This window comes from Theropithecus gelada, chromosome 16 (assembly GCF_003255815.1).
Source record: "Theropithecus gelada isolate Dixy chromosome 16, Tgel_1.0, whole genome shotgun sequence".
Classification (NCBI taxonomy): domain Eukaryota; kingdom Metazoa; phylum Chordata; class Mammalia; order Primates; family Cercopithecidae; genus Theropithecus; species Theropithecus gelada.
In genome coordinates this window covers 65132966-65152024 of record NC_037684.1, presented here as the reverse complement: position 1 = coordinate 65152024, position 19059 = coordinate 65132966, and the positions used below count along the sequence as shown (strand labels likewise).

Below are 19059 nucleotides of genomic sequence, written 5' to 3'. Positions count from 1 at the left end.
AGCTAATTTTTGTATTTTTTAGTAGAGACAGGGTTTCATCATGTTGGTCAGGCTGGTCTCAAACTCTCGACCTCATGATCTGCCCACCTCGGCCTCCCCAAGTGCTGGGATTGCAGACATGAGCCACCATGCCCGGCCTGCCACTCTCATTTTAATATTCATTTCTATGATTGTCAGTAGGCTGAAATTGTAGTACATTATAATTACAATCCATTGCTGAATTCAATTAGTTGATATCTATTTTTAAATGTTATATGGATATTTGTAGGTGAGCAGCGTGGTCTATTTTGCTATTTTGGTAAAATATGGATGTATAAAATTTACTATCTTAGCCATTTTTAAGTATATAATTCAATGGCATTAAGTACATTCACAATATTGAGCGACGATTACTGCTATCCATTTCCAGAACCTTCTCATCATTCCAAACAGAGACTCTGTACCCATTACACAATAACTTCCCTTTCATCCCTTCCCCAGTCCCTGGTACTCTGTCATACTTGCTGTCTCTGCCTCTGTGAATTTGCCTATTCTAGGTATCTCATATAAGTGGAATCATACAATATTTGTCCTTTTATGACTGACTTACTTCACTCAGCATAATGTTCTCAAGGTTCATCCATGATGTAGCATATATCTGAATTTCATTCCTTTTTAAGGCTGAATAACTTTCCACTCTATGTATACATCGTATTTTGTTTATCCGTTCATTGCTTCTCTGTTGATGGACATTTGAGTCGCTTCTACCATTTTGCTGTTTTGAATAATGCTTCTATTAAGATTGGTATGCAAGGATCTGTTTGAGTTCCTGTTTTCAATTCGTTTGGGCATTTACCTAAAAGTGAAATTGCTAGATCATGTGATAATTCTATTCTTGACTTTTTGAAGAACATGCCATACCATTTTCCACAGCAGCTACGCCATTTTGAATTCCCACCAGCAATGCACCACATCCTCCCAGAGTCTGCGCCCCAGAGCAATAAACTCAAGGACTGGAAAGCAGGGGAACTCCAAACAAATACAGTTCTCCACACCCTTGCCAATGCTTGTTTTTTTTTTTTTTTTTTGGTTGGGTTTTTTTTTTTCTTCTGTATATATAAAACGGTCATTCCAATGGATATGAAGTGCGTGATCTGTTTTTTTTTAAACTACCTTTATTAGATTTTAGTATCAAGGTTAAGCCATCCAATAAACTGAGAATCTTCCCTTCTATCTCCATGTTTTGGAACAGATTAAATAATATAGATATTTTCTTTGTAGGTTTGAAAAAACTTATCAGAAGAACCATCTGAGCCAGACATCACTCCCTCGGAGCTAGTTCTTTGACAACTGTCTCTATTTCCTCACTGGTTACAAATAGAAGCAGTTTTTCTGATTCTTCTAGAGCCTTTTGAGTCATTTTTATTTTCCTAGAAAACCAGGTGTGACACAGGGGACTCAGATTTTCTTTTTTGGTATAAATAAATATATATATATGACATTTATCATTTCTAATATTGTCTCTTTTTTATCTCTTTTGAGATTAGCTTTCCCAATTATATGTTTGTTTGTTTGCTTGTTTTCTCTACAAAAACAAACTGTTGGATTTGTTTGGAGTTCCTCTGCGTTCTGGTCATTGGGTTTATTGCTCTGGGGAGCAGATTCTGGCAGGATCTCCCACTGGGGTCACAGTGGGACAGCCAGAGGTCGTGCTTAAGGGAGGGCTCTAGAGCCAGACGGTCTGAGTTCAAGTCCTCATTCCTTACTTACTAGCTATTTGACTTTGAATAGTTATTTAGCCTCTCTGTGTTTCAGTTTCCCCATCTATAGAACTGGGGAGGGGGGCAGAGATAGAACCTGCCTCATAAGCTTAATATTAATATTAAAAAGTTGATATTTCTTAAGTGCTTAGAAGAGTGATGCCTGGCACATAGTAAGCACTATATAAGTTTTCTCTTTTCTCTTTCTTTTTTCAGCCAAAGTCTTGCCCAGGCTGGAGTGCAGTGGCACCATCTCAGCTCACTGCTACCTCCGCCTCCCAGGTTCAGGCGATTCTCCTGTGTCGGCCTCCTGAGTAGCTGGAATTACAGGCACCTGCCACCATGCCCAGCTAATTTTTTGTATTTTTAGTAGAAATGGTTGGGCTGGTCTCGAACCAACCATAACCATGTTGGTTGGGCTGGTCTCGAACTCCTGACCTCAAGTGACCGACTCGCCTTGGCCTCCCAAAGTGCTGGGATTACAGGTGTGAGCCAACGCACCCAGCCATAACTTTTCTTAAATACAGCTAGACTTCCCCCCAGCGTGCTAGAAGCCTAGGTCGCTTAGGAGCGTCTCCATTTCCCAAGGTGCTTTCTGCACCTTTCCACTGCTTCCACTAATTAACTGCCTCTTATTTTACAGAACCACCTCTGTGCAGAAAAGCAACCACCTTGTTTTCTATTCTGCTGCCTGAGACAACCACATCCTCCTCCTACACCCAAAGGCTCCCATGGAGAGCTCAGGTCAGTGTGGTGGGGGGAAAGGGGTCTAGTGAGCCTGCTGCCAAGTGGGGAAGGCCCTTCTCATGGGTGAGGATGCCTCTAGGGCTGGCAGGACCCCCTGCACGTAGACAGGCTGCAAGACCACAGTTCAGGGATCCTGCCTAAATGTGAGTACATCTTGAGAGTTGGACATCTACACACTTGCACGAGGCTCCAACTGCTGGCTGGACACTGAGCTTGACAATGGGAATAATGACAAGAATAGTCAAGATTTACTGCCAAATACTTGTGACTATTTAACAAAAACCTATATAGCACTTATAATGGATTGAGGAGGGATAAAAGCACTTGACAAATATTAACTCATTTAGTCTTGGTTAACCCCCTAAGATAGGGATTATTACCCTCGTTTTACAGAAGGGGAAATGGAGGCATGCCAGGGGCAGGTACTTTTCCCCCAGTCACATAGCTATTGAGTGGTCAAATCAGGAGTGGAACCCAACGATCTAGCTCCAGTGTCTAGGCTTAATGATTTCAGTATGGATTGCCTTGCACAAATGCCAGAAGGATTCTGTGAGGTGGGGCTAGCACTATGATTATCCTCATTTTTCTGAAAGGGAAACTGAGGCCTGGAGAGGTTATATAATTTCCTCAAAGCCACACAGCTAGTAAGTGGCAAAGCCAGAACTGGGGCCTAGTCTGGCTGATTTCAAAGCCTGGACTCTTCACCCTATGTCAACTTGGGACAACAGGGAAAGATGACCGACCCCCAGCAAGGTGCGCATCATCTATTGGTCACCTGGAAAGTCAAATATCACACCTTAGGCCACCAAGCCGAGACTCTAATTCCCCTAAAGATCCCTGTCCTGGGGAAGGGAAGGGCACCCCCTAGGCATCAGCTGCTCAGTTGTTAATATTCCTATGACATAAATTCTTTTGACGTCCATCCATCCATCCATCCATCGAGAGCCTCGTCCAATCAGAAGAAGCTCCACGGAGTCGGGCAACCCCAGTGAATCCTGGTGTTACAATATTCTGGGTCATCCATAACCAGCTGGGGCTTGGAGTGGGAGGGTTGGGATGGGGAAGCACTGTGAAAATCTCCTAAATACAGTCAGGCACTGCATATTGGCAACGTTTTGGTCAACGACAAGCCTTATAAACAGCAGTGGTCCCATGACAGAGTACCATATTTTTACTGTGCCTTTGCTATGTTTAGACACGTTTAGACACACAGAAACCATTGTGTTACAGTTGCCTACAGTACTCAGTGCAGTCACACGCTGTGTAGGTTTGTCGCCTAGGTGTGTAGCAGGCTATGCCGTGTAGGTTTGTGTAAGTGAGCTCTGCGATATCCATACACTGATGAAATTGCCCCATGACGTATTTCTCAGAACATATCCCTGTAGTTAAGTGACACATGAAGGTGTTTCAAATCCAACTTACTTTGCACTCACTTTAGAACAATAATTACACGCCATGCTGTCTTTTAGGAAAAGAGGTGCACCAATAAAGGTTTGTTGTATGTAAGCAATAGAAACTAATGTGGCCAATTTAATTTTTTAAAAATGTGGCCAAGCATCAAAGGAAAAGCTGAAGCACCAGACACCAGAAAGGGCAGGGAAAGCGTAGCCCTGCCACCAGGACAGAGAGAGGTAGGCAGTGTCCTTGGAGAGCACACCAGGCGTCCTTCCCTCCTGGCCATTCTCTGCCCAAGCCTGAGAGAGAGACAGAGACAGAGAGTATCAGTCCTTGGGCAGCCTGGTCCTGTGCCCACACCAAGGTTGAAGCTAAGTAGGCACCTGGGTCACAGTCCCACCAAGACTGCAATGAGCAGGGGGGGACGCTGGGCAGGTGAAGCCACTGACTTCCCCCTCCAAAGGTGTGGCAGATGACTCCCAGATCCAATGGGTAAAAGGAAACATCCCCAAATCAGGATGATTACCCTGGCAACTCAGAAGAGGAGTTCATCATGACCAGGACTGCAGTTGTCTTTCCACGTTATGACTTTTTTTTTTTTTTTTGAGACGGAGTCTCTCTCTGTCACCCAGACTGGAGTGCAATGGCGCCATCTCGGCTCACTGCAGCCTCCGCCTCCTGGGTTCCAGCGATTCTCCAGCCTCAACCTCCCAAGTAGCTGGGATTACAGGCGTGCACCACCATGTCCGGCTAATTTTTCTGTATTTTTAGTAGAGACGGAGTTTCACCATGTTGCCCAGGCTGATCTTGAACTCCTGATCTCAGGTGATATGCCTGCCTCGGCCTCCCGAAGTGCTGGGATTACAGGCGTGAGCCACCGCGCCTGGCCTATGATTGTTTTTAACACTCTCCACCTTCTCACAGCTCTTAGAGTCCTCCCGTCCTACAGTTACGAAGAGGGGTACCTGAGAAGTAAAATATTTATTTCAGGGTATGCAAAAGAGCAATATTTCAGGGGCACCAAGCTGTTGTTATTTTGCCATGCCTGCAAACAGGGGTAAGATTGCAAAGGTTTTCCAAACAATCTGAGCCTTTATACTGCATAGGGGTAAGGAGGATCAGGTGTAGGCTGGAAGAGGTGCATCTGGGTACTGGAGGCCCTCTAGGTGTGGCTTTCTGTGATTGGAGAGGCAATATGTGACAAAGGTAAGGGCTCTAGACCTGGCATCTATCAAACAGGGAAAGAATAGTATTTGTCCTGCCAAACTCACAGGGTGCTTGTCAGAATCAAGTGAGATAAGACATTGGAAAACACTTTGCATATCCATGAGTCAGTCAGAGAACAGTAGCTGCTTTAAAAGCAAACGGCCCCAGATGTCAGAGGATTAAGACAAAACATGCTTATTCTTATTCTCACCACAGTCCAATTTGAGCTTCAAGCAGACAATGAGACTTATTCCGTCTTGTGCAAAGGGAAGGGGAGTATGGAGGACAGTGCAGGGAACACAGGCCTGCGAGTGATTTACATCATTTCCACCACATTCCATTGGCCAGAATGCAGTCACATGGCTTTTATCTAACTGCAGAGGAGTTTGGGAAATGCAGTATTGCTGTCTCTTGGCGACAAAAATGAACTTGGTTTGGTGAGCACATAGCATCACCTCACCATACCTATGGAAGACTCTCTGTGTGTACGCCTTTCAAGTGCTATTTAAATGTTATGTATTCAAGGAGGTGAAAGATCTTTACAAGTACAAAACACTGCTAAAAAGAAATTATAGATGACATGAACAAATGGAAAACAATTCCAATGCTCATGGATTGGAAGAATCAATATTGTTAAAATGGCCATACCACCCAGAGAAATCTACAGATTCAATGCTATTCCTACCAAACTACCAATGTCATTTTTCACAGAACTAGAAAAAAGTATTCTAAAATTTATATGGAACCAAAAAAGGGCTCAAATAGCCAAAGCAATCCTAAGTAAAAAGAACCAAGCTGGAGGCATCACATTAACCTCAAACTATACTACAAGGCTACAGTAACCAAAACAGCATGGTACTAGTATAAAAATAGACACATAAACAATGGAACACAATAAAGAATCCAGAAATAAAGCTACATGCCTACAGCCACCTGATCTTTGACCAAGCTGACAAACATAAGCAATGGGGAAAGAACTTTCTATTCAATAAATGGTGCTGGGATAACTGGCTAGCCATATGCAGAAGAATGAAACTGAACCACTACCCTTTCCCCATATACAAAAATTAACTCAAGATAGATTAAAGATTTAAATGTAAGACCTTAAAGTATATGAATCCTAGGCAATACCATTCTAGACATCAATCTTGAGAAAGAATTTATGGACTAAGTCCTCAAAAGCAATTGCAGCAAAAACAAAAATTGACAATTGGGACCTAACTACACTAAAAAGCTTCTTTTTGTTTTGTTTTGTTGAGACACTTGCTCTGTTACCCAGGCTGGAGTGTAGTGGCACAATCTCAGCTCACTGCAATCTCCACCCCCCAGGTTTAAGTGATTCTCATGTCTCAGCCTCCTGTGTAGCTGGGATCACAGGCGTGCATCATTACGCCTAGCTAATTTTTGTATTTTTAGTAGAGATAGGATTTTGCCCTGTTAGCCAGTCTAGTCTCGAACTCCCGGCCTCAAGTGATCCGCCCCTCTCTGCCTCCCAAAGTGCTGGGATTACAGGCATGAGCCACCACACCTGGCCTACACTAAAGAGCTTCTGTGCAGTAAAAGAAATTATCAACAGAGTAAACACACAACCTACAGAATAGGAGAAAATATTCACAAAGTATGCATTCCAACAGAGGTCTAATATCCACAATATATAAGGAATTTACGCAACTGATTATGCAAAAAACAAATAACCCCACTTAAAAAAATGGGCAAAAGACATGAACAGACACTTCTCAAAAGAAGACATACAAGCAGCCAACAAATATGGAAAAATGCTCCATGTTACTACTTATCAGAAACATGAAAATCAAAACCATCTCACAGCACTCAGAATGGCTACTAGTAAAAAGTCAAAAAACAACAGATGCTGGCAAGGCTGTGGAGTAAAGGGAATGCTTATACACTGTTGGTGAGAATGTAAACTAGTTCAGCCACTGTGGAAATCAGTTTGGAGATTTCACAAAGAACTTAAAACAGAGTTACCATTCGACCCAGCAATCCCACTACTGGGTATGTATCCCCCAAGAAACAAATCATTCTATCAAAAAGACTCATGCACTTGCATGTTCATCGCAGCACTATTCACAATAGCAGAGACACAGAATCAACCTAGGTGCCCGTCAACAACAGACTGGATAAAGAAAATGTGTTGCGTATACAACATGGAATACTATGCAGCCATAAAAAAGGATGAAATCATATTCTTTGCTGCAACATGGATGGAGCTGGAAGCTACTACACTAAGTGAATTAATGCAGGAATGGAAAACCAAATACTGCATGTTCTCACTTACAGGTGGGAGCTAAACTTTGGGTACTCATGGACACAAAGATGGCAACAATAGAAACCGGGGGGTACTAGAAAGGGGAGGGAGGGAAAGGGGAAAGCGTTCAAAAACTAGTTAGTTTGGATACTAGTACTACTCACAGTTGGGTACTATGAGTAGTACTATTATTAGTAATAGTACTCATAGTACGTAGGTGATGGGATCATCCATACTACAAACCTCAGCATCAAGCAATATACCCAGGTAACAAACCTGCACATGTACCTCTTGAGCCTAAAATAAAAGTTAAAAATGTTTTAAATAAAAAATAAAAGCTTTAATATTAACAATAATATTAATACCTAATTAGTAATATCCCACATTCCTGGATGCAGAGGAGGATAATAATAACGGATGCCATTTATCTATTGACTATTTGAGTCATCAAGGGTGTCAGACCTGCATATCATATATGAACAATGCTGAGTCACTGGAGATACAGGAAATATCCCATTTCTTTCTTTCATTTAATCAAATCAAAACCAGCTTCAGTCTCTCATTTTCCAAGGTTAGGATGAACTCTAGCATCATTCACTTGGAGTGCTTTCCCCTCCGTGGGAGTTTGTAAAAGCTCAGGGTTTATAAAGTCTGGGTAGTTGGAAAAGGCTGTGGTCTCCAGTCCATGATGGCTGCAACCACCAGAACTGCTTGGCCAGACTTGCAAGGTCCAGAGGGAGATAGAGCCTGCCTTGGGGGACAGTCTCATGCTCTGGTGAAGATGGCTCAGGAGACCTTTGCTGTGGCATCAGAGGCACAGGGTTCGTGCTTAGCGGCACTCATCTGACCTTTGCCACCACTGGTAAACTTTGTCCCAGCTGGTCTGATTTTCCTCATTCCCTGGAACCCTATATCTCTTGTGCTCTCACAGTCTTAGGGAATTCAACCTCCACCCTTGGCCTGGGCCACTCTCCTCTTTAAAAGCATCAACCTTCTGCACTTACACAATCCAGCTTGATTGGCTCAGTCAACTTGCCAGGAGCCTCAGAATGAAGTGCCTCCAGGGGCCAGGCAGAGGATGTCAATGAGTGAAACCGAGGCGTGGGGAACTAGAAAGACCTAGAGAAGCTGTGCTCATCTAAGGGGGCAATTGCTCCCCACCCCCTACAATTGTCACATGTGAGAAGAATCTAGGTTCAGTGTCAACAGATTGTCAGATTTTCAAGAGATGCCAGAAACCCAAACTGTTATGCAAAATCTCCTGACTTGTAAATGTTGGCAGCTAATTCATTGCTTTATTTTTTTTTTTAAGACACTATACAAGCCCAAACAAAACACATAGCAAGCCAGATGTGGACCAAAGCCTGAGAGTTTGTTTTAGCTACCCAGACATTCAAAAACAAAATTTATTTGAAGTGATCTCCCAGGGCTACTGGCAACTTCTCTATTTTTGTGTGAAACACAAAAACTCAACTTCCCTTGCAAAGCAAGGGTACCTAGGCTCAGAAGACAAAGGCTTGGCTGTGCTTCTGATGAGGGGAATGAGAGGAAATCACACTTGTCACAGTTTTCAGCCTTTCCGTGCAAATATGCAGTGGAAGACAGAATAAGAAAGAGAAAGAAGGAAGGAGAAAAGAAAGGAAGGAAGGGAAGGAGACAGCGAAGGAGGGAGGAGAAAGAAAAAAGACTTAGCACCAGCTAATGTTCTAATAACTCATCCTGCATTAATTCATTAAATCTTCATGCAAGGTAGAAATGCATAGATGGAGGAAAGACTGTCACTAACCTTCAAGCCAAGATAAATGATTACCTTGACAGTCTGGAGAGATGATGCTCTGCCCAGCAGAGGGACCAGGTGGGCAGATGCGGCTGTAACACCCTGTCCACGCTCAGCCTGGAGGAGATTCAGGACCAGGCCTAGCCAGGGACAAGTGTCTCACAGGGAACATATGAGAGCCAGGAAGAAAGTGGGGGCTTCAGGGATGTGACCCCCATAGGCGTTGCACGGGTCTGAGGAGGGGCCAGACCATGGGCACTAGCATCTATGGTGACTTGGCCTAAAAAAATTTTAACTCTTGGATTGCAATCTGCCAATTTTTAAACGTGTTATCTCTGTTCTACTTACTTCCAAAGGAATCTGAGACAATTCAGATGTAGATTAAATAGAATATAAAGCAGGAGCACCAAAAAGGACCAAGAAGAGAGATCCCTGTCACATGAGATGAGCTAATTTTTGAGACTGGGCCCCAATTTGACCATAAGTTTCCTGATAGCCAAGTCAAAGAGGAACCCTTGAGGCACGTGGTTTGTGTTGTCTGACAATCAGAGAATACACACTCACCTATAATGGCAAACTCTTGGTGGGAGCTAATTGCAAAGAGGAATTTATTGTGTGAGGAGTGTTTCCCATACTTCCTGTCTGAGTCCGGATCTGCCAAGAAGCAGACACCAAGTTCAAGGATTTATTCGGGGAAACACTGGTGTGACAGAAACGGAGAGGGACCTGGGAGAGCAGCTGTCAGACCCTGGTGCAAATCTGACTCCGAATGAAGGAGAAAAGGAAGAAGGAGCAGTGGAAATGCCTTGGACTGACGGGAGTCCAAGAAAAGCTCAGCAGGGCAGTTGGAGAAGCTTGAGCATCTCCTGGGGAAGGGCCTGCTTTAGAACCACTACCATACCCCGTATTGGCTGGGAAGTGTGGCTCAGCAGAAAGTGATGGATTTCACAGCTGTCTTAGTCTGTTTGCATTGCTATAATATAAAGGAACACCTGCAGCTGGGTAATTTATAAATAAAAGAGGTTTATTTGGCTCAGTGTTCTGCAGGCTGTACAAGAAGCAGAGTGCCAGCATTTGCTTCTGATAAGGGGCTCAGGGCTCAGGAAGCTTCCACTCCTGGTGGAAGGGAAGCCAGCGTGTACAGATCACATGCTGAGAGATGAAGCAAGAGAGAGGGGGAAGGTGCCAGGCTCTTTTTAACAACCAGTTCTCAGGGGAGCTAATAGAATGAGAACTCACTCACTACCGCAAGGATGGCATTCATGAGGCATCCACTTCCATGGCCCTAACACCTCCCATTAGGCCCCACCTCCAACACTGGGGGTGTTTCAACCTGAGATTTGGAGGGTCAAATATCCAAAGCACTACAACAGCACAGCAGCTGGGGACCTGCATCCATTAAACTCGCGGTATTGGGAGATGAGCGAGGTGCATTCTCACAGCTACCACACTTCCCAAATGTCAGTGGCTTATTCTTGTACCACTTTCATGGTGGTGGTTGTTTTTTTTCCATGTCAGTGTACCACTGTTAAAGAAAAAATTTATTCTGACACTTGTTAAAATGGTAAGGAAGACTTATCCAAGACTATTGCATTAGGAAAGAGAAACCAGGCTCAACGTGGAATAAGGAAAAGCCAGTTGGGGATTTACAGCCAATGGGCAGAGTGAAGCGGTCAGTGGATAGAAAATTCCTAAGAGGAGACATCAAGGGTCGGGGCATTCTTGCTAAACTGAGCTAACGGGACTCTTGCTAGAGGCAGGTCAAATTCTTGTACATGAAAGGGTGCAGGAGATATTAAGGGTGGGGGATTCCAACCTAAACTGATTTGGCAGGATTCTTGCTAAAATTGGGATGGGCAGGCCAAAGGCAGGACAGGAACCAAGGCTGAGGCCCAGTGAAGACAAGGGCTAAGAGGGGGCCAAGTAAGGTTTGGTCCAGGAGAGAGTCTTTGTTATCACCTGTCCTGGTATGGATCTGACATGATTCTTCAAGTTGACTTTAGATTTTAGCTTTATGCTTAGATGGGAGACTACCGGAAAACACAGGGTGCTGTAGGCTTCAAAAGAATAAATAAATCAAATAAATAAGTTCTAGCTTCATGCATGGATTGAGGAACTATTAAAAATAATGGCAAAGGCTGGGCGTGGTGGCTCACGCCTGTAACCCCAGAACTTTGGGAGGCTGAGGTGGGCAGATCACAAGGTCAGGAGATGGAGACCATCCTGGCTAACACGGTGAAACCCAGTCTGTACTAAAAATATAAAAAATTAACCAGGCATGGTGGCGGGCATCTGTAGTTCCAGCTACTCGGGAGGCTGAGGCAGGAGAATGGCATGAACCTGGGAGGCGGAGCTTGCAGTGAGCCGAGATCGTGCCACTGCACTCCAGCCTGGGCGACAGAGTGAGACTCTGCCTCAAAATAATAATAATAATAATAACAAAAACTGCAATTACTTTTGCACCAACCTAATAGTTTTTTATATATATAACATATCTATTTGGAGGATATGTATATTTCATACATATATTTGGAGGATATATATATTTCATATACATATTGGGAGGATATATATATTTATATATATTGGGAGGATATATAATTTCATATACATATTTGGAGGATATAGATATTTATATACATATTTTGAAGATATATATATTTCATATACATATTTGGAGGATATATATATTCATATACATGTTTGGAGGATATATATTTATATGTGTATTTGGAGGATATATATATTTCATATACATATTTGGAGGATACATATATTTATATACATATTTGGAGGATATATATATTTCATATACATATTTGGAGAATATATATATTTCATATACATGTTTGGAGGCCATATATGTTTCATATACATATTTGGAGGATATATATATTTATATATATTTGGAGGATATATATATTTATATACATATTTGGAGGATATATATATTTCATATACATGTTTGGAGGCATATATGTTTCATATATATATTTGGAGGATATATATTTCATATATATGAAAATACATGTATGTATTTTCTAACATGCATTACAATAAATGCATAACTATTCAAATTTTAAGGTTGTTTGTATGCCATTTAAAATTGTCCTGCATACCACCAGTGGTACACATACTGCACTTTGGGAAATGCTGGTTTTACAAAGAACACAGAAATGTGGAAGGAAAGGCTATATTCCAGCCCTGGCTGGCATGCTGGCTGCCAGCTCTAAGTAGATTACTTCGGGCACCTCTTGAGGCTCAGAGAAATGGCTAAAGACATTCTGAGGAGGAATGGAGGTGGGACGAGGGTGAGGCTCAGTGGACTGAGTTTCCTCCCACCCCTACTACTTCCCAGACGTGGAGCTGGACCTCCAGAGGAGCGTGCAGGCTGTGCTCCGGGAGCTCAGCACCCAGGCCCCTGCCCTGCAGAGCAACCAAGGTAAGAGCCAGCTGGTGGCAGCGGCTGGTCCCACTGACCTCCACCCAACCCCAGCCAACAACACACACACATACAGGAAAGGGCCTGGCCTGGAGCTCATGGGGCAAGGGTCTTCTCGCCAAACCCCTTTCCTGCTGGAAATACCTAGAGCCTGAAGGACTGAGAAGGCTTCTCTGCTCCCTAGTTCAACCCTCCCAGCAACTGCCGCAGAGCACGTTGGGGATCTGCCACCATTTTTCTTTCCTTTTTTTTTCTTTTGTTTTTGAGATGGAGTCTCACTCTGTCACCCGGGCTGGAGTACAGTGGCGCAAACTCGGCTCACCGCAACCTCTGCCTCCCCGGTTCAAGTGATCCGCCTGCCTCAGCCTCCCGAGTAGCTGAGATTACAGGCATGCGCCACCACACCTGGCTAATTTTTGTATTTTTAGTAGAGATGAGGTTTCACCATGTTGACCAGGCTGGTCTCGAACTCCTGACCTCAAGTGATCCACCTGCCTCAGCCTCCTAAAGTGCTGGGATTACAGGCGTGAGCCACGGCACCCAGCCTGCCACCCTCTTTGTTAACCCACCTTCCCTAGCTTCACTTTCTTTCTTTTTTTTTTTTTTTTTGAGACGGAGTCTCGCTCTGTCGCCCAGGCTGGAGTGCAGTGGCCGGATCTCAGTTCACTGCAAGCTCCACCTCCCAGGTTTACGCCATTCTCCTGCCTCAGCCTCCCGAATAGCTGGGACTACAGGCGCCCGCCACCTCGCCCAGCTAGTTTTTTGTATTTTTAGTAGAGACGGGGTTTCACTGTGTTAGCCAGGATGGTCTCGATCGCCTGACCTCGTGATCCGCCCGTCTCGGCCTCCCAAAGTGCTGGGATTACAGGCTTGAGCCACCGCGCCCGGCCCCTAGCTTCACTTTCAAACTTAATTCCCCTCAGCACTCCAGGCCTGCAGGACTTCCAGAATGTGGCTGGGGGCACACACCTGCAAGCACTGCTGCTCTGTGATCCACATGCATACACCTGTCACAACCTGTCCCCACTGGTGTCCCACCTGCCTTCCTTTCTGCCCTGGGAATTCACTGTCCACAAAGGGCTACAGATCAGAACTCTCGCCTTGGGAGGAGCCCACCCAGGTGCCCAGGTGCACCTGGAGCCAAGCGCTGGTGGCAGGGTCAGACCTGCGGCTGGTCGGAGCTGCGGCTGGGGCTCCAGGGCTCAGGGTCCTGCTCAGAGGAGTCTCCTCTAAGAGCTCCTTCCCACCTGGTCATGCTGGGCTCCCCTTTCTCCTGGCCCAGGCATGTGGAGATGGTCCCTGCACAAGAAGGTCGAGCGAGATCCTGGTAAGAGCCCGGCGCTGGTCCGCATTCTGCTCAGAGAACTGGAGAAGGTGAGTTCCTGGATCTCAGGAAGGAAGATGGGGATGAAAGGAAGAGAGGGGCCAGTTGGGCAGGGGCTCAGTCCTGGCAGCTGTATGTCTCCCAAGCTTTGGTTGCCTGCATAATTTTTATCATAGGCATCTCCCTCCTGTACTTTTACATAAGCAATATTTTCTTTACATCGACTCTCATTGTGTTACTTGAATAAACATCTTTCAAAAAGAAGCGCCATAATGTGACCACAAATGGAAAATCCATATCATTTGTCAGAAACAGAAGGTGCTTATAAACATAAATATACGATTATTAACATTTCTCAAAATTATCCTCGGGCTACCTAAATTATCCTCCACACTACCCAATGTCGTGCTTGCAGCTGTGTGGGAAACACTGCATTCAAGGGTGGCTCCAAGCTGGGGACTTGTTTGTTGCTTTGCTGCGACTCCTACCCTAACTGAATTTGGCCCCTCACCTGCAGAGATCTCTGAGGCCCCCCCATGCTCCCACACCCTCCCCGAGGGGCTTCCTCACCTATGTGCCCTTCCCTCCCCAGTCCTCTATCCAGAGCAGACAATGGCCCTTTGCTGTCACCCTGGCTGCCTTCCACCCCATCTCCTGCCCACCCCCAGCCTACACTGCCTCCTGCTAAGAGGTGGGGAGTCCCCCAGCCCAATACCTGTCACGTGATCTCCTGTTTTCCAGGCGGAAAGCGAGGACCTCCGGCATGTCATCATTCCCTTGCTGCACACTGTAATGTACGTGCTCACCAAGGTGAGCCGGGGACTGAGGTCGAGGTGGTACTGGTGACCTGCACGTGGCTGGGCCAGACACTGTCCTTTCCCCTTAGTGGGCAGTCAGTCTCTGCCAGGATGAGACTAGAAAATCCCTTGGATTACCCGCCCTAAACTGGCTTCTAAGCGCCAGCCACCCCCTTTCCCTCCTATATGGAGAGAGAACTTTGGAGAGACAATGGCCTTGAATGGCAGGATGAGGTCTTTGCATTTGCTCCTGTGTGCAGTGCGACAGGAGACATCGCTGATCCCTACACAGAGAAGAGACATGATACAGATGCGGTGAATGTTTCAGGAAGAGTAATCGGGAGCTGTGCGTTGTCGCAGGGGGTGGGAGTGGGGGTTAAGGAAGGCAGGAAGAGCAAGTCTGGGGTTGCCGGAGAGTCCAGGGTCAAGACGGGGCTTAGCTCCGGCAGAGGCAGAGGGCACAGGGAGGTGGGGAGGGAGAGGGGGGCCTCCTGGGCACTGTGGAGCCCAGGCCTGTGGGATGCAAGGAGGAGCAAAGGAGACTGAGGAAGTGCCTCCGAGGTTTTGAGCCTGGAGAACCGCAGGAATGTGCTTCCCTGATAGAGCAGGAGGGCTGGGAGGAAGTTGATTTGCTTGCAGAATTGATGCGATGAATTTTTATCTCGGTAAGTTGGGGCGGGGTGACAAAGGGATGTCTTACAGGTGCTGGGAGAAGAGGCTGGAAGGTGTGGGTTTGGGAGAGAGCTGTGAGCCCAGGTCTGGCTGTTAGGCCTGACCTTCCACCTCTTCTCCCAAGCCCCGCCCCGGAAACTCCCCTGGGACCCTTCACCTCCTCCTCCTCCCTCTTACCTCCCCCTCCTCCCTCTCACCTCCCCCTTCTCCCTCTCGCCTCCCCCTCCTCCCTCTTACCTCCCCCTCCTCCCTCTCACCTCCCCCTTCTCCCTCTCGCCTCCCCCTCCTCCTTCTTACCTCCCCCTCCTCCCTCTCACCTCCCCACAGGCCACAGGAATCACAGAGGAGCTCTACCAGAGAATCTACGCCTTTTGCACGAGGTTACTGACCCTGCCCACCCCCTACTGCACAGTCGCCTTGGACTGCGCGATAAGGCTGAAAACAGAGACGGCCGTCCCAGGTGAGAGTCACAGGGCATCTTTGTCTCCCTGCTGCACCTCCAACACTGCCCAGGGTCTTTCCTTTTTCTCCAGGATACCAGGGGGCTCAAAAGCCTCCACACCTTCTGTAGGAAGGTGGAGAATGGGAATCAGAGAGACCTGGGGGCTGGTTGGCCAAAGTGGTCTGGTTTGCAGGGACCCTCTACCAAAGGATGGTCATTGCCGAACAGAACTTGATGAATGAACTGTATCCCTACCAGGAGAGGTGAGTGGCCCCAGAAAAACTGCTCCCTTCAGCCTCCTAAAAGTGTTGTGGCGTTAGTGACTGCTCCCTGGCAGGAGGACAGAAGAGGAGGCTGGATTAAGAAGAGCCCTAGCAGAACTCCCCAGCCCTGGCATTTGTCCAGCAGTGGAGTGCGTTTGCAGTTCAAGGTTGGCGTCATATTGTTTTCTGGAGACCACTGAACACAGGATAGGTCTTTCTTCTGAGGCTGGATTTGAAGCTACCTGGCTCACGTGCAGAAGGTGGACATGACCTCGGGGCCACTTTGGAGCTCTGTCATTCCACCTCCATCCTGCCCTTGGCCATGATGCAGCATCGTACCAGCCAGGCAGCCAGAGGAGACTGCAGAATAGCCATAGCGGAGGGGCTCAGGCGCAGGTGCACAATGAAGCCCGAGGGCTTCCATGGGAGACGCCCAGCCCCTTAGATAAGACTGAGGAAGTGTCCCCTGCTCATGCTGGGGAGAGGGGTGAAGAAATTGGGAGTGGCACCTCCCTTTTCTGCAGGCACCTCCACTAACTTGGCCCTGAAAGGCACAGCTTGAGTTTGGGGTGTGAGGTGCTGTGTTCATGAAAGATGCAAGGAGGCCCAGGGCACCCAGAGGACTTAGCATGGGAGAGGTGGGGAGACACAGTGGGTGAGGAGGAGGGAGTAGGGGAGGTCGGCTCTCTGGTGTGATAAGAGTGATGAGAGAAGAGGGGATCCACTCAGAGCTCAGAATTCCAGTTCTGGCTCCTAGAGGGTGACCTGGTCCCTGGGCCAGGATGCTGAGAGAGGGAGCAGGATTGAGGCTGGAACTTTCCTAGACACGGGACTAGGCCTGCTGTCTTCTGTGGACAGTGATTAGAGCTGCCCCTCTAGAAGGGCAGTGCATGCTCTTATTTGCCACAGTCCTCACCACTCCCTATTGTCATCCCACCTAGAGACTTTCGAATCTGAGACCCCTCTTTTCAGCAGGATTAAATTACTTGGGGGTGCTGCACAGCTCTGACAGTGCCCAGCCGGTGGCCCCTCTCCCATTAGTTACTATCAATCCCACCTCCCCCCTCTGCCTCTGCCCTCAGAGTGTTCCTCTTCGTGGATCCCGAGCTGGTGTCTGCCTCCGTGTGCAGTGCTCTGCTACTGGAGATCGAAGCGGCCCAGGAGCAGCAGACACCAGAGGCCTGCATGCGCCACGTGGTCTCCCACGCCCTGCAGGCGGCTCTGGGGGAAGCCTGTCACGCAGGCGCTCTGCACAGGAAGCTGCAGGTAATGGCCCTGCCTGCAGCCCCTTGTCAGTTCCAGCCCTGGTCCCTGGATGCCCGTACCAGCTGCTCACCCTGCTCGTCCTCCTTCTCCTGTTTCATATCACCTTTTCCCCCAAATCAAAAATTCATACATTCTGGCGGGTCACGGTGGCTCCCACCTGTAACCCCAGCACTTTGAGAGGCTGAGGCGGGCGTATCACCTGAGGGCAGGAGTTCGAGACCAGCCTGGCCAACATGGCGAAACCCGGTCTCTACTAAAAATACAGAAACTAACTGCCGTGGTGGCACATGCCTATAATCCCAGCTACTTGGGAGGCTGAGGCAAGAGAATAGCTTGAACCTGGGAGGTGGAGGTTGCAGTGAGCCAAGGTTGTGCTACTGCACTCCAGCCTAGGTGACAGAGCGAGACTCCATTTCCAAAAAACAAAACACAATAATAAGATATAAGATAACACCAGTATTCCTAGCAGCAGGGTGAATACATGTCTCAGTCCTGAAAGCAGGAATCTGGGTCACCACAACAGTAGCTACTACATCATCTCACTCAGAGTCAAAGCCAAAGTGATTGCAATGACCTATAAAAGCCTGGTGTGGTGGCTCATGCCTATAATCCCAGGTACTTGGGAGACTGAGGCAGGAGGATTGCTTGAGGCCACGAGTTTGAGACCAGCCTGGGCGACATAGTGAGACCCCATTTCTACAAAAAATATTTTAAAATGCCAGGCGTAGTGACATGTGTTTGCAGTCCCAGCTACTCAGAAGGCAGGAGGATCACTTGAGCCAAGTTCAAGGCTGCAGTGAGCTTTGATTGTACCACTGCACTCTAGCCTGGGCAACAGAGAGGCACCCCATCTCTAAAAATAAAACTGTCTACAAGAACCACATCTTGAGGGCCTTGATCTGTTCCCACCTCTCTTCATTTCCTCTCTGGCCTGCCTCCTAAGTTTCCCTCTCATTTCCTCTGCTCCAGCTAAACAAGCCTCTTCATTTTTCTCCCAACATGCGCACGCCTGACACAGTTGCACCCCAGGGCCTTTGCACTCACTGCTCCCTATGCTTGGAACATTCTCTCAGATACCTGCATGACTCACTCTTTCACCTCAAGTCTTCACTTTTTTTTTTTTTTTTTTTGAGACGGAGTCTCGCTCTGTCGCCCAGGCTGGAGTGCAGTGGCACAATCTCGGCTCACTGCAAGCTCCGCCTCCCAGGTTCACGCCATTCTCCTGCCTCAGCCTCCTGAGTAGCCGGGACTACAGGTGCCCGCCACCACGCCCGGCTAATTTTTTGTATTTTTAGTAGAGACGGGGTTTCATCGTGTTAGCCAGGATGGTCTCCATCTCCTGACCTTGTGATCCGCCCGCCTTGGCCTCCCAAAGTGCCGGGATTACATACGTGAGCCACTATGCCTGGCCAAGTCTTTACTTAAAAGTTACTTTCAACCGGGTGCGGTGGCTCACGCCTGTAATCCCAACACTTTGGGAGGCCAAGACGGGCAGATCACTAGGTCAGGAGATTGAGACCATCCTGGCCAACACGGTGAAACCCTGTCTCTACTAAAAATACAAAAATTAGCTGGATGTGGTGGTGCGTGCCTGTAGTCCCAGCTACTCGGGAGGCTGAGGCAGGAGAATTGCTTGAACCTGGGAGGCAGAGATTGCAATGAGCCAAGATCACACCACTGCACTCCAGCCTGGGCGACAGAGCGAGACTCCGTCTCAAAAAAA

The 19059-nt window shown here is 47.1% G+C and overlaps 1 protein-coding gene across 2 annotated transcripts in view; it reads left to right on the top strand.

The window, feature by feature from the left end:
* The window catches only part of PIK3R6 (phosphoinositide-3-kinase regulatory subunit 6), a 66244-nt gene that overhangs the window by 15244 nt on the left and 31941 nt on the right, over nucleotides 1-19059 (top strand). Inside the window, exons 2-8 of one of the 2 annotated variants that reach the window (XM_025362825.1) lie at nucleotides 2383-2483; nucleotides 12489-12572; nucleotides 13855-14214; nucleotides 14638-14706; nucleotides 15693-15825; nucleotides 15899-16070; nucleotides 17153-17336. In XM_025362825.1, the coding sequence (XP_025218610.1) occupies nucleotides 16018-16070; nucleotides 17153-17336 (237 nt within the window). In that variant the 5' untranslated portion in view covers nucleotides 2383-2483; nucleotides 12489-12572; nucleotides 13855-14214; ... (1 more) ...; nucleotides 15693-15825; nucleotides 15899-16017. The remainder of the gene's footprint in view (nucleotides 1-2382; nucleotides 2484-12488; nucleotides 12573-13854; nucleotides 14215-14637; nucleotides 14707-15692; nucleotides 15826-15898; nucleotides 16071-17152; nucleotides 17337-19059) is intronic. The other variant, XM_025362824.1, reaches the window with a different exon arrangement.